General features: G+C 38.2%; 1 protein-coding gene across 2 annotated transcripts in view; it reads left to right on the forward strand.

Annotated features, from left to right (window-relative positions):
• Window positions 1-4,656, forward strand: part of xirp2b (xin actin binding repeat containing 2b) — a 108,364-nt gene extending 103,708 nt beyond the window's left edge. For both annotated transcript variants that reach the window (XM_087989111.1, XM_087989112.1), the window contains 2 exons: window positions 3,184-3,317; window positions 4,522-4,656. In XM_087989111.1, the coding sequence (XP_087845237.1) occupies window positions 3,184-3,278 (95 nt within the window). In that variant the 3' untranslated portion in view covers window positions 3,279-3,317; window positions 4,522-4,656. The remainder of the gene's footprint in view (window positions 1-3,183; window positions 3,318-4,521) is intronic.
• The last annotated feature ends 9,380 nt before the right edge of the window (window positions 4,657-14,036 follow it).

Consider the following 14,036-nt stretch of genomic DNA (forward strand, 5'->3'; position numbering starts at 1 on the left):
GTGCTCGTTGCTGTGGTTCTGTTCACCGAGCTGGAAGTTTTTGTTGCAAACATTTCGTCCCCTGTCTAGGTGACATCCTCAGTGCTTGGGAGCCTCCTGTGAAGCGCTTCTGTGGTGTTTCCTCCGGCATTTATAGTGGCCTGTCCCTGCCGCTTCCGGTTGTCAGTTTCAGCTGTCCGCTGTATACCGGCCAGTACAGCGGACAGCTGAAACTGACAACCGGAAGCGGCAGGGACAGGCCACTATAAATGCCGGAGGAAACACCACAGAAGCGCTTCATAGGAGGCTCCCAAGCACTGAGGATGTCACCTAGACAGGGGACGAAATGTTTGCAACAAAAACTTCCAGCTCGGCGAACAGAACCACAGCATTAATAGACATAATATATGCCCACAAGAACACAAGAAATAGGAGAAGGAATAGATCATACGATCTGTTTAGACTGCTCTGCCATTTTTTATGATTATGGCTGATCTTCGACTCCTGCTGATTCCCCACATAAGAGGGATATAGACCAAATTCTGGCAAAAGGGTCTAGATTAACTTCGAATATCTGGTTGGTATGTGCAAGTTGGACCGAAGGGTCTGTTTCCATGCTCTACACCTCTATATCTCTATTGGTTCCTGAGACACCAAAATTCTATTTCAGCCTTAAATGTATTCTACAATGGAGCACCTGGGGTGTAGAATTCAGAGATTCATCATTTGACTGAGGTAAATTCTCATTGCCTTGGTTCTACATTATGGGCTCCTTATCCTAAGACTGTGTTGTGGTGTTTTGGATTCCCTAAACAGCTGGAATAATCTCTGAACCATTACCCAATCAACTTGCTTCAGGATCTCATATATTTCAAAAGGATTGCCCTCATTCTTCTAAATTCCAGTATTTATACACCTATTATTTACAATCATTCATCACCGGTCAACCTTTCCATCCCAGGGATGAACCTATTACACCTTTGCTGTACTCTCTCTCAAACTCACATTTATAGACCAAAACTACATATAGTATTCCAAATGTCATCTCACCAAAGTCCTACCTAGCAACACTTTTTTTTTATTCATGTCCTCCCATGGCCAGGGCCACTCAGTTCTTACTCTCATTACAGTCTTGGTCCAAACATAAACAAAAGAGATAAATGCAGAGTTGAAGTGAGAGTTACTGCCCTTAATATCAAGGCAATACTTGACAAAGTATACTATCGAGGAGCCAAAGCAAAACTGGTGTATCATCGTTTTCAGTGGTTGGAATAATATCTAGGACAAATGTGATGGTTTGAGGTAAATCATCTCATGACAGGAGTTTTTCACAGTAGTGTTCTAGGCCCAACCATTTTCATTTGCTTCATCAATTAGCTCCCAAAGGTTTAAAAAAAAGTTAAACTTGTAAATGACACTTATTGGTCTTTTCGTCTTGTATACTTCAAGGTGGAGTTCTGTATGTTCATTTCCAATTATTACAATTTTTTACTGTTTCTTTTTTCTGGGCTACCCTCCATGATACAGTCAGAAGTCAGTAGGTTCACGGATAATTCCACAATGTTCAGCATTACTCAGGACTCCTCAGTTGCTGAAGCAGTCTGTGTCCAGATGCAAGTAAGATTTGCCCCATATAAGTGGCAGGCAAGGACACTCTCCAAAAGAGAGAATCTAACCATCTCTTCAATGGTATTACTATCACTGAATCCCTCACTCTCCAGTATCCTGGGGGTTACCCTTTATCAGAAATGGAACTGTATCAGCTTTATATAAATGCTGTCACTACAAGAAAAGGTCAAAAGCTAGGAATTCAAAGGCAAGTAAAACACACCCCTGCCTCCCTAATACTCATCTGCGAGCTACAACTCATGAATGTGATGGAATACTCTCCCCTTGCCTGATTGGTGCAACTCCAAAACCAGACAAAAGGTTCAACACCATCCAGGGCAAAGCAACTGGCACCCCAACAGTTTTCACATTCCACCATGAATACATACTGGCCTAAGTGTAGACCATCTACAAAATGCACAGCAGTAATTCACCAAAACTCCTTTGACAGCACCTTCCAAAATGTAATCACTATCACCTCAAAGGACAAGGGCACCAATTGCAAGTTTCTACTAAGCCACATATTATCCTGCCTTAGCACCATATTGCTATGAATGAACAAAAATAAACCTTTACAATAAATGGCAGTTGTCTTCATAATTATTTACTGCAGCTGCATGCTACTTTTATGTTCCTTGTTCCTTTTGAAAATTAACATGAACAAATTTCAAAGGGCACTCTGCTTTCCTGTTCTTAGAACCAAAATGAGTAAACTCACACTCATCCACGTTCTATTCTGTGATTTTGTTGCCTACTCACTTGGCCTGTCTAAATGCCTTTGCAATCTCTCTGTATCAGCTTGCAGAGCTTACTTTCCATCTAACTTTGTATTGTTAGCAACCTTAGATATATTACTCTTACTCTTTTCAGTTCTCTCAAATTTATATACGTAGAGTGAAAATAGCTGAGGACCCAGCATTGACCCTTATGCCCATTAGACTCAGACTTTCAACTTGAAAATGCCACTTTATGCCGTCCTTTCAAGTTTAAGAGATTTGCAGAAGTATTAATGGTTGACGGATGTGGGATCTTTGCTGATCAAAATCTGTGTTAAATGCACTACACACATTTTCACTCTACTTAGTAACTCATAGGGACACAGAATAATAAAGTGACTTTTATAAGAACAGAAACACGTTATTTGCAATTCGATATCACTATGTCATCAACCTGAGTACAATTCTATTTAACTAACATTATAATTATGAATTCTTATTATAATTTGAATACTCCATGTTAACAGGAAGGATTATTTCATAGACATTGTTAACAAATAATTCTTGCTTGTAAAATATAGTAGAAAATCCATTTTGAATCATCATATGTTTGATAATAAAATTTGGAATCCTTTTAATAAAATCGGAACATTCAATTTGTAAAATAACACTTTGTATTTAAGGTAAATTAGTTAAAGGAATACAACCTAAATTTTACAGTTCATTTGGTGGATGCTTACTAGAACGGATAAATATACTTTTGTATGAATAGAACAACATTTTATTATTGGACATATGATGTAATCTACCTGAGCGGAAAAAATGCAGAATTAGAAAGAAAAGAAGTGAGAGCTGCTGTAACATGTACTTGTTGTTTTAGAAAATACAAGGTCTTACCAGGGAGACCTGCACAGTTTGTCGAAAGATAGTATATCCCATGGAAAGTCTGGCAGCCGACAAGCAAATCTTTCATAAGTCCTGTTTCCGCTGCCACCACTGCAACAATAAATTAAGGTAGGTGATAATTCTCATCTCTAGCCAAGTTCTTAAAAAAATTATTTTATGCAGTTATATTATTTGGTTTGTAATATGTTAAATGTAATTTTCATGATTCTACAAATATTCTTATGGTATTTGTTTATAAATTGAACATTAATATTTGACCATTCTCTTTAAATGGACAAGAAGACAAGAAAAGCCATATTAATTGAAGTGCTTTCACTTCTGCTTCATACATAAATGCCATGCTTAATACACTTAATCTAGTTTATCTGCTTAAATGAAATCTGTGGTAATTGAACAATTCTATCATTTTTGAATATGTAATGTGTATCATGTTGTAATAGCAAAATTACAGACAAGCAGACGAGGCCAACTATTTGATATAAAAAGCTGAATTTTTAGCTTGGAGGTAGTAATCAGGAATTGGACCAACTTCCAATGTCACAATCCCATCTCATGGCTGACAGTGCCTGCTGATTTTTGGCTTATGCTTGAAACGTCGGCTCTCCTGCTCCTTGAATGCTGCCTGACTAGCAATAACCTTTTTGACTCTGGCTTTCCAGTATCTGCAGTCCTCACTTTCTCAAAGCAATTACCATGGCTGAAATCCAAATTTCACTATTGTTCAATGCAGGTAAACTGCATTTAACTGGGAAATAATGCATTCTCATGTATCTGAAGATTTCTACACTTTTAGAATCCTGTTCAATTTCATGGGCACTGACATGTTTTTAAAAAGCCCTATCATCAATCATTGTATTAAAATATGTCACTTCACGTGTTATAATAATATATGGTATGCTAATTTAGCAACATCTTTTGAAATGACACATCAAACTTTTCTGCTGTGGTCCACAGTAACTCGCAGGTTTAAAATTCTGACTTCAAAAGACAGCCTGGATCCATGAAAATTTCAGGGGTGAGAATATGTCCATCTCCATGACAGAGCCAGCAACAATATTTGCTGCTGCATTTGTGATCTAGACCTTCAATGCCCCAAACCGTTCCACCCTTATCCTGCATGATTTAAAATTGATATTGACCAGAGTGGTGTGGACATTTTAGAAATATGTTCCATTGCCCTCTCTAAAGCCTGCCTGAGAGGGGTTAGGACAGGAAGATCAGGCCCAAGATTATTTATTGATGGTCTCTGTGGCAGTGAAATAAATATCTTCAGAATGATAATCTTAAATTGTGTTCTTTTTACTTTCACAAGTCTTGGAAATTATGCATCGCTCCATGGACAAATGTACTGCAAACCTCATTTTAAGCAGCTTTTCAAATCCAAAGGCAACTACGATGAAGGTTTTGGACACACACCATGCAAAGGAGGCCAGCTAAATAACAGCCAAATGAACTTCTGTGTTAATACGAATTCTCCAGCAAATAAGGCAATGGCAGATTGCACTAAAATGAGGGAAAGAAAAACCATTAGCAGCGAGGCTTATCAGCTGGATGATTCAAGTGATGTGGAGAGACAGAGCAAGAATACAGGGGAACAATTGAAAACTTTGCCTGGTCAGATCAAGAAGACAACAGACAGAAATAAGTTAAATATCAACTGGCCACCTTCTATTGAAGAAAATAAGAAAACTTTCAGTGTAGAAGAGGAGGTGAAAGTGACAAAGCCAAAATGGCCTCCAGAAGGTTCCAGTCAGCAAGCATTGAACTCTGAAGTAAATGAGTGTGAGGAACCTAAAGAATCATTAGTCAACACATTGCAACCACACATCAAAACTGTGGAAAAAACAGAAAGCACGTTATATAATGAACATACTGAGACTGAAAATGTTGAGAAGGCAGATATTGAAGCACAGTTTGAAATAGAGAGTAAAGAGAATGTGGAGGTGGAACTGAATGATGGAAACAATACAAATGATGTATGTGTAAATGGAATGAGTGATGCACATAATGAAGTTACAGCAAAGGATTCAGAAAACTTTGAAGGAAATCTGGTTGAGCCTGAAGAGACAGTAAAATCCTTGGCCTTCGTTGGTAAAGAAAGTGAAAATTATCTTGAAGACATAAATTCCAATAACAACAATAATAGGGGAGTGCAACAAATAGATTTTCTGCAATTTGATGGCCCAGTTGAAGAATCTTCAACAATCAATTTTCTTCCAGATCAGGTCGTGGTTAATCAATTCACATATCCGTGTGACAAAATTTCAACAGAAGAATTCAATGCGAACATCTCCACAGATCAAGTCGGTCAAATTGATACAACATTGTCACACTTTTCTGTTGGTAAACGATTGGTAACTGGGTCTAAGCAAGATGCTGATACTGTTGATTTAACCAATGAAGCACTTGCAGAGAGCTATTTGAACCCATTAAAGCAACTTGAAAAGAAAGAGGGAAAATCTCTGGATGAAATTCTTAATGGAACAAACAGTGAGCAAAATGATGATGATTATCATTTCTCACCTGTGGATCAAAGTTCTGGAGAAGATAGCTTTCTTGGCCTCAGTCAAACAGAGGCTTCAGAGATTATGTGTGCTAGTAGCCAAAAGGATTATACTTTATTTTGTGACTTTTTGGATACTGAGGTTGAGCCAAATGCAGTGATGAGCAGTACAATGCCTGATGGTATTTTTAGCTCAGGACAAGTGATGGAACCGTTATCCAATACCAGCCATTCAGAAAACAGGTCTCTTCTACTTACAGTTGAAGAACAAATCAAGAGAAATAGATGCTATGATGAAGATGAATAAGAAAAAAATAAGGTTTAAGTAACACTGGTTTAAGTTTTTGATGGTATATTCATGTCTGATGCATTAATTTTGATTTTGGTTATTTCTCACGTTAAGTCTTTGATATTTTCAAATGTAGACACAATCATAATATTTCATCATGCAGTTTCAGTATACAGATTCATGGAGTGATGCATCATTACATTTTCAGTACAATTTGAACAGACAGGCCATATGCTAAATTTTGTTTTCTATCATGCTGTTGATTTTAAGGTTGTTTGATGAATTTATCTCTCTTACTGTACAGATCAGTTTAAATTTGAGTAAAGCACCTGGAGTGCAGATGATAACTTTGGTCATTTTGTTGATCGAGCTGTTGCTCATAATTGTTACAACTTTATGTTAATTTCATTGAAATCAAAATTTCTCTTAGTAGCTATATGCAGATTTAAATTACACAATGTAAAGAAGCTACAATTCATTCTGCTGTTTCATGATTATACACTTGCAAAAACAGTTCAATTAAATGTTGCATTTTTTTTGCTTCTATATACTTATTTTAGCTCTTCATTAGTAAATTATAACCAGGCTTTTATGACAGATTTTTATGCATAATAAAAAGCTACATTCATACATGGCTGTTACTTTTTTTTAATGCATATCATATTAAACTTCACTTTGTTTTTAAGAGAGAGAATATTGATAAGCTCATTCTCTGATCCCAGAAAGGTGAGTTGGCTACAGCTTCAGCAATACTTGGCACAACTCTTCAAGAGATGTCATACTGTAACAATCTTCTACTATAGTTTTGCTTTGAGCTGTCTGCATGAGGAGGGCACAAAATTGAGTGAGAGCTGAAATTTAAAGAACTGCTATCATTTACAAGTAATTGGATAGAAGATTTTGTTTTGCTACATTTGAAAAATAGCAAATGTTCTGCATCTGTTGGCATAATTTGCTGTGCCTAAATGAAGAAGGGAAAGAAGTTTCAGAGAGCAATGAAGCAAAATGAAACTCAAATGTGAAGCTACAAAATCAAAACTCTAGATAATTAATGTAGCATCGTAGCACCTACTTCACGCGTTCCATGGATACAAAGTGTGTATTTCAGCGAGAAGAAAACATTTTAGCAAAATTGATCACATATTGCTGAAATATAGCACATTTAATACCATTATCCTTGACATTTAAATAAGCTGATGCCACAGCCTTTATGCTACCATGAATGTCCTTTCAATACTTTAGAAATGCCATTTTGAAAGCCAATATGTTGGGAATGGTATGCAGAATGGGCATGCCACAAAAGTCGTTTTGGAGAGAAGCATTTCACATGGCACCGGTCAACAACAACCAAGAAATGTGTTGTAACATAAAGTGTATCGTGTAACGGATGGGATTCCAATCCATATTTCCTCTACCAGTCCCCCAATTAATGCCATTTTCTGCTTTGAGGAATGGCAACATCATAAAAATGCTCTAGAATTTTTTTTTTCCTCATCACCATCATCTTCTATTTACTGAAGTATCCACTGCTATGGTGGATCAGAAGACAAACTGACAACAAAAGTGACTGAACTAAGAAGGGTTTAGATGTCTGAGGTTAGATGACTGGATGACAATGCAGGTGATGGTAAGATGTCATTGATATGATCTTCTCTCACTATAGAAGTCGAGTGTCTCATTACATGCTTTGTTGCTTTATTGTTGATGAGAGTTCAACGTTTGGAGGGAAGGAAGTGTCCTCAACATTTTTGGCTTTGGTGAAAATCATGTGCCAGTTTGTCCTGCAAAGTGATGAAAGAATGGTGATTAGTCTGGAAAGTAGTGGGAAATAGGTGAAATATTCAATATGGGAACTTGAGAGGTATAAAGTGGAAGCTGAGGATTAATGTTGTGCAACACAATTATATGATATGTAAGGGGACTATGTAGCCATAATCCAGAATAGGCATTTAGAAGCACCTTTAATCAAAGAACATTGTGAAGTATTGGTTGAGAAAGAGTGTTGCTCTGCTGAGGTGTCTTAACTAGGATGAATGAGTTGGCAGTCAATTACATTCCAATCTAGATGGCACAAATGATAATTGATGGCACACATAACCAGGAGTTCACTTATGAACCGCTTTTAGTGTGTTTTTGGTAGTCTCAATCAGTGAGGTTAAGCATTCTTCACTTAAAGCTTTTGTGTCTTGCCCTATTGTACTCAAGACACAGATGGGATTTGAATATTTATGTTTTTGTCCAAATACAATAGTGATATTGGAAGGATATGCATTGTAGTAATTTGTTGTAGGAATAAAAAAGCCAAGTGGTGCTTTCTCCTTACCTTGTCTCTTGGTCTGCTCCAGACAGTACAGTTAAAGTTTGATCAGAGAATACTTGCTAGTTCAACTCTTTGCAAGATTGTTAAACTAAAGTCTGCATGAATGAATTTGCAAATGAATATCACTAGTATATCTTCCACTGAGGGTCACTGACAGATCTAAAACCTTTTTAACGAAGCTACACTGGTGTAAATTGTAGCAAGAAATTTTCAGGCTGTTGATTTTCATATTCTTTTCTTTATTGCCGTTTGACTAGTAAAGATAAAGCTGACAACCAGGGATGATTTATTAGTAGTAATAAATAGATTTGTTTCCATAGGCTTAGATGTTACCAATGTTCATTGTGTGTATCTAACGTATACCACAACTGTCTTTCTATAGTGTTTAATAATAAAACGTTGAATCAAAATAAATAACTAAGCATTATTATTTATTAATAATTAAATTCAATATTGCAGTTTTCTAATAAAAGGTATTTCACAGCAGAAATTCACAGATCCACACAGAAAATGAATAACTTTCCATGATACTAACTAACGTTGCAGAATGCTGAGAAATGATAGATTCAATTGAACAGTGTGGAGTTATCTTCCCTGACTCAATCTTGTTTTAGATTTTAATGCATTATTTTGTGAACTGAAAGGACCATTTGCATGGTTAACCATAGATCGATCATGAACAATAATTTAGAAGACGTCTCTTGCTATCTGGGGATTTCCTCTGGGGCTCGGAGTTTTTAAAGTCTGCTACCGGTTCAGGACACTTCAGTAGCACACAGCCCGTGAGACCCCAACCCTCAACACCGCGTCCAACTCCGCCCCCTCCCTCCCCAAACCCTGTCCAACTCCGCTCCCCCGCACCCCCAAACCCATCCAACACTGCGCCCGCCCTCCCCCAGCACCGCCCCCTCTCCGGGGTAGCCGGACTGGACACCAACAATGAGACTGCTGCTGCTGCTACTGCCTTTTGGGTGAGTCTCTAAATAGCACATACAACACACACACACACAACATTTTACTTCAACGTTTTGACAGGTTCCACCTTTGCCTTGTACAGAACAATGTTAGAGAGATTTTCTGGGGAATGGGGGGATTTAGGGTTCACCCCTTGTAGATCTCCAGGGAAAGTGTGGTGAAAGAGAGAAGGCAGGAGGTTAGTCATTTGGAGATGGTGACTGTTTAATCACTGTGAACAAAAGACACGATCAGTGTTGGAAACACGTCTTTGATGTACTGCTTCTGTCAGGACCGAGAGTTCTTCAGATAATCCGATTTTCGGATAATTGATATTCGGATAATCGAGGTTCCTTTGTACGTGCGAAACAGAGTGGGGGACTCGACGGCAATCAGAGCAGTTTTAGCTACAGAAATATAGGCCTAAAAATTCTGCAGGCCAGATAGTCATTCTGTAGGACAGAATGAAGTGGCATTCTGACACCATGCAGAAATACTGATGCAGTTGACTCCATGGGAATTAAGTAGGAAATTGACATTTTCTTGGGGCAATTATACTGCATCTGCAACTCTCTTTAAAAGAAAATTCACATTAAATATGGCGATTTCAAATGATACTGACTCATTTAAGCTGAATGTTTACTCAGGCAATGTTAGAAGATTAAAAGCCTGCTCTAATTCCAGGGTAAATATTAAACTGAACTAACAACTCACCATTGATTTTCCCCTGTCATTCTCCCAAACTTTCTCCCTAGCAAAGTACATGATCACACACTTTTCTCACCTTAATCTCCATCTGCCAGAGTTTGCACATGCACTCAACCCCTATGCCCCTGCAGTTTCCTCACGTTCTCATCACATTATGGCTTCCTACCTATTTTTGTATCGTCAGCAAATTTGAATACATTGTGCCCTGCCCCTTCAAGTCATGATTATATATAGTCAATAATTGAAGCCTGAGGACTAATGCTTGTGGCACTCCATTAATTACATCTTTCCAACCTGGAAAATCTAATTAATTCCAGCAGTCTATCATCTGTGTGTTAACCAATCCTCAATCCATGCTAATACTTCATGCTAAATACAGCACGCCGCTATCTTGTTAATTGTCAAATATCTTCTGGAAATGCAAATACATAACAGCTACCCATTCCCCTTTATCAATTCTGTTTGTTATATCCTCAAAGAATTCTAGCAAATTAGCTGAAATGACTTCACTTTCACTGAACCATGATGACTGTGATTGCATTTAGCTTTTCTATATTACCTTCTAGTTCTTCCTTCATAATAGGCCTTAGCATTTTCCCAATGACAGAGTTTTAGGCTAACTAGCATTTAGGTTCCTGGTTTCTGTCTCCCCCCTTCCTGAACAAGACCATAACATAAGCAATTTTTCAATTTGCTGAAATCCTCTTGGAATATTTCTATCAATGTCAGTGAGGGAGCATTTCGGGAACAGTGACTAAAATTGTTGAAGTTTTAAGTTACTTAAGCATAAGGGCAAGCATAATCCCCAGGTGACATCATTAAATTGGGGAAAGGCTAACTACCATAATATTAGACAGGAACTGGGGAATGTAGATTGGGGCCAGCTGTCATGTGGGAATCTTTTAAAGGCTAGTTGATTAGAGCTCAGGACCAGCATGTTCCTGTGAAAGTGATGAATAAGGATGGCAAGATTGGGGAACCTTGGATGATCTGAGAAATTGAGAGCTTAGTCAAAAAGAAAAAGGAAACATACATAAGGTTTAGGAAACTGAAGACAGATGAAGCCCTCAAAGACTACAAAGATAGCAGGAAAGAACTTAAACAAGGAATTAGGAGGGCTGAAAGGGGCCATGAAATGTCTTTGGCAAACAAAAATCACACGACACCAGGTTATAGCCAAACAGGTTTATTTGAAATCACACCATTTGTATGATATTTCGATCACTCTGATTGTAAAGGCTGTGCCTGAGTGCTCTCTTCACTTTACCTGATGAAAGGGCAGCACTTCAAAAGCTTATAATTTCAAATAAACTTGTTGGACTATAACCTGGTGTCATGTGACTTTTGACATTTTGGTAAGATGAACACCTCCTTAACCTCCCTGTCTACATGTGATGCAAGCCTCAAAGAATTATGTACCTGAACCCCAAGGTCCCTCTGTTCTACAATATTACCCAGGCCCCAACCATTAATTGTATAAATCTTGCCTTTGTTTGTTTTACTAAAATTTAATGCCTTGCATTTATCTAAATTGAACCCCATCTGCCCCTCCTCAGCCGAAGGACTCATTTGATCAAGATCTCTTTGTAATCTTAAATAATCTTCTTCACTATTCACTATACCACCAATTCTGATGTCATCCACAAATTTACTAACGATGTCTCATAAATTCTCATTGAAATTGTTTGTATAAATGACAAACAAAATTGGACCCTGTGGAACAGGAAGCATTTAGCACACTTGTCTTCATTGCTCAGACCTTGAGTGTAGGAGATGAGATGATCATGTTGTGATTGTACAGGATGCTGGTGAGGCCACTATTGGAGCACTGTTTATAATTCTGGTCACCCTACTATAGGAAGGATATTATTAAATTTGACAGGGTATAGAAAAGATTTACAAGGATGCTGCTGGGAATGGAGTGTTTGAGTTATAAGGAGAGGCTGGATTGGCTGGGACTTTTTTTCACTGGAGCATATGAGGTTGAGGGGTGATCTCATAGTAGTTTGTAAAATCTGGACAGAAATAGATAAGGTGAATAGCATGGATCTTTCCTGAGAATAGAGGAGTTCAGAACTAGAGAGCATATTTTTAAGGTGAGAGGAGAACAATTTAAAAGAGACCTGGGGGCAACTTTTTCACACAGAGGGTGGTTCATATGTAGAATGAACTTCTAGGGGAAGTGGTTAATACAGGTATGGTTACAACATTTAAAAGACATTTGGACAATTAGGAGAATAGGAGAGGTTTAGGGGGATATGGTCCAAACCCAGATAACTGAGGCAAGTTTATTTTGGGAAACTTAGTCCATGCTGTATGACTCTATGACCTGGTGAGATCTATTCCAGAATGCTGAAGGAGGCAGGACAGGAAATTACAGGTCCCTCATGGCAAGCTGATAAAAAAGATGAAGTAATATGGGGTCTGTGGGAAGCTGGTAAGATGGGTACAGCACTAGCTTAGTCATAGAGGACATAGAGTAGGCAAGGAAGGGTGTTTTTCAGTTTGGAAATTTGGACCAGTGGTGTTCTGCAGCAATCAGTTTTGGGATCCCAGACTTGGAAGAGAATGTAGGTGGTCTGATTAGTAAGTTTGCAGATGACACAAAGATTCAAGAGGTATTGCCAGAAGACACAACAGGTAATGATTTGTATGGAGAAATAGCAGATGGAGTTTAATCTGGACTGATGCAGGGTGATGTGTTTTGGGAGATCTAATGCAGGAAGGAAATACACAGTAAATGGCAGAACGTTAATAACCTCAACATACAGAGGCATCTAGGTATACAGGTCCACAATTCCATGCAAGTGGATAATGTGCTCCAGAAGGTTTATGGCATGCTTGCCTTCATTGGTCATGATATAGAGTATAAAAATTAGCAAACTTTGCAGCCATATAGATCTTTGAAATATTGTAGACAGTACTGGTCACCATACTATCAGAAGATGTGAAGGCTTTGAAGAAAGTACAGAAACAATTTATCAAGATGTTGCTTGGTTTGGAGGGTCTTAGATATGAGGAGAGATTGGACAAGCTTGGATTGTTTCACATGAACTTTGAAGGATTAGGGGTGACCTGGTAAAAACTTACAAAATTATGAGAGGCATGGATAGAATGGATAATCAGAGTCTTCTTCCCAAGGCAGAAACACCAATTATTTGAGATTAAAGTAAAAGGCGAACAGAACCACTACAACGAGCATCCAAGCTACAAATCTTCTCACAGACTTTAAAAGGGGATAGGTTTTTAAAAGAGATGTGAGAGGCAGGTTTTTCACACAGAAGCTGGTAAGTGCCTATAATGTGCTGCCAGATGAGGTGGTGGAGACAGATACAATAGCAATGTTAAGAAGCAACTTGATAGATATATGAAAAGGCAGAGAATAGAGGGATATGGACAGAGTAGAGATAAGAAGTTTTTAGTTTAGGAAGGCATTATGTGTTGGTGCAGTTTTGATGGGCCGAGGCACCTGTCACTGTGCTATACTGTTCTTTGTTCTCTTCTTTGTCTTCACTATCTCTGAAGCAACCTTTTAAAAACTCCTTGGATGTAGGTTATCAGGTTATGATGACTGATTTGCCTTCAGTCCTATAGGTTGTCAAATACTTTGTTACCCCCAAGATAAAGAATGAAACAAGATCTTCTCTCCCATTAGCAAATTGCTTATTTGATATCTTTGAGACGTTTATGGTGTCCTCCACTTTGAAGACTGAATGTAATTCCTCACTTGCTGGATCAAGTCAAAATTGTTGAAACAATAAACTCCATTCTGCACAGTCACACAGAACCACACCCCAAAGCTGCCCCTGCTAGATGGAAAACACCAGCACCATTGGACCTGATGATACCCTGACCCCTGACCCAGCATGTTAGCCTATCCTAAGCATTCATTCACTTACCTGACACACTATCCCCTCTCACCCACCTGGCACTTTATTCCCAAAGCTGTCAAAGTGGCTGCTGACAATTTAAATGCCAAAGTACCACACACTATTGATAAAAGAGCATGGTTTCCATGCTGGACAACTCTGCTACAGGTTGTGATGTTTCCTG

This window comes from Chiloscyllium plagiosum, unplaced genomic scaffold (assembly GCF_037043375.1).
Source record: "Chiloscyllium plagiosum isolate Xiang-an unplaced genomic scaffold, Cpla_swu_hap1 HiC_scaffold_7, whole genome shotgun sequence".
Taxonomy (NCBI): Eukaryota; Metazoa; Chordata; class Chondrichthyes; order Orectolobiformes; family Hemiscylliidae; genus Chiloscyllium; species Chiloscyllium plagiosum.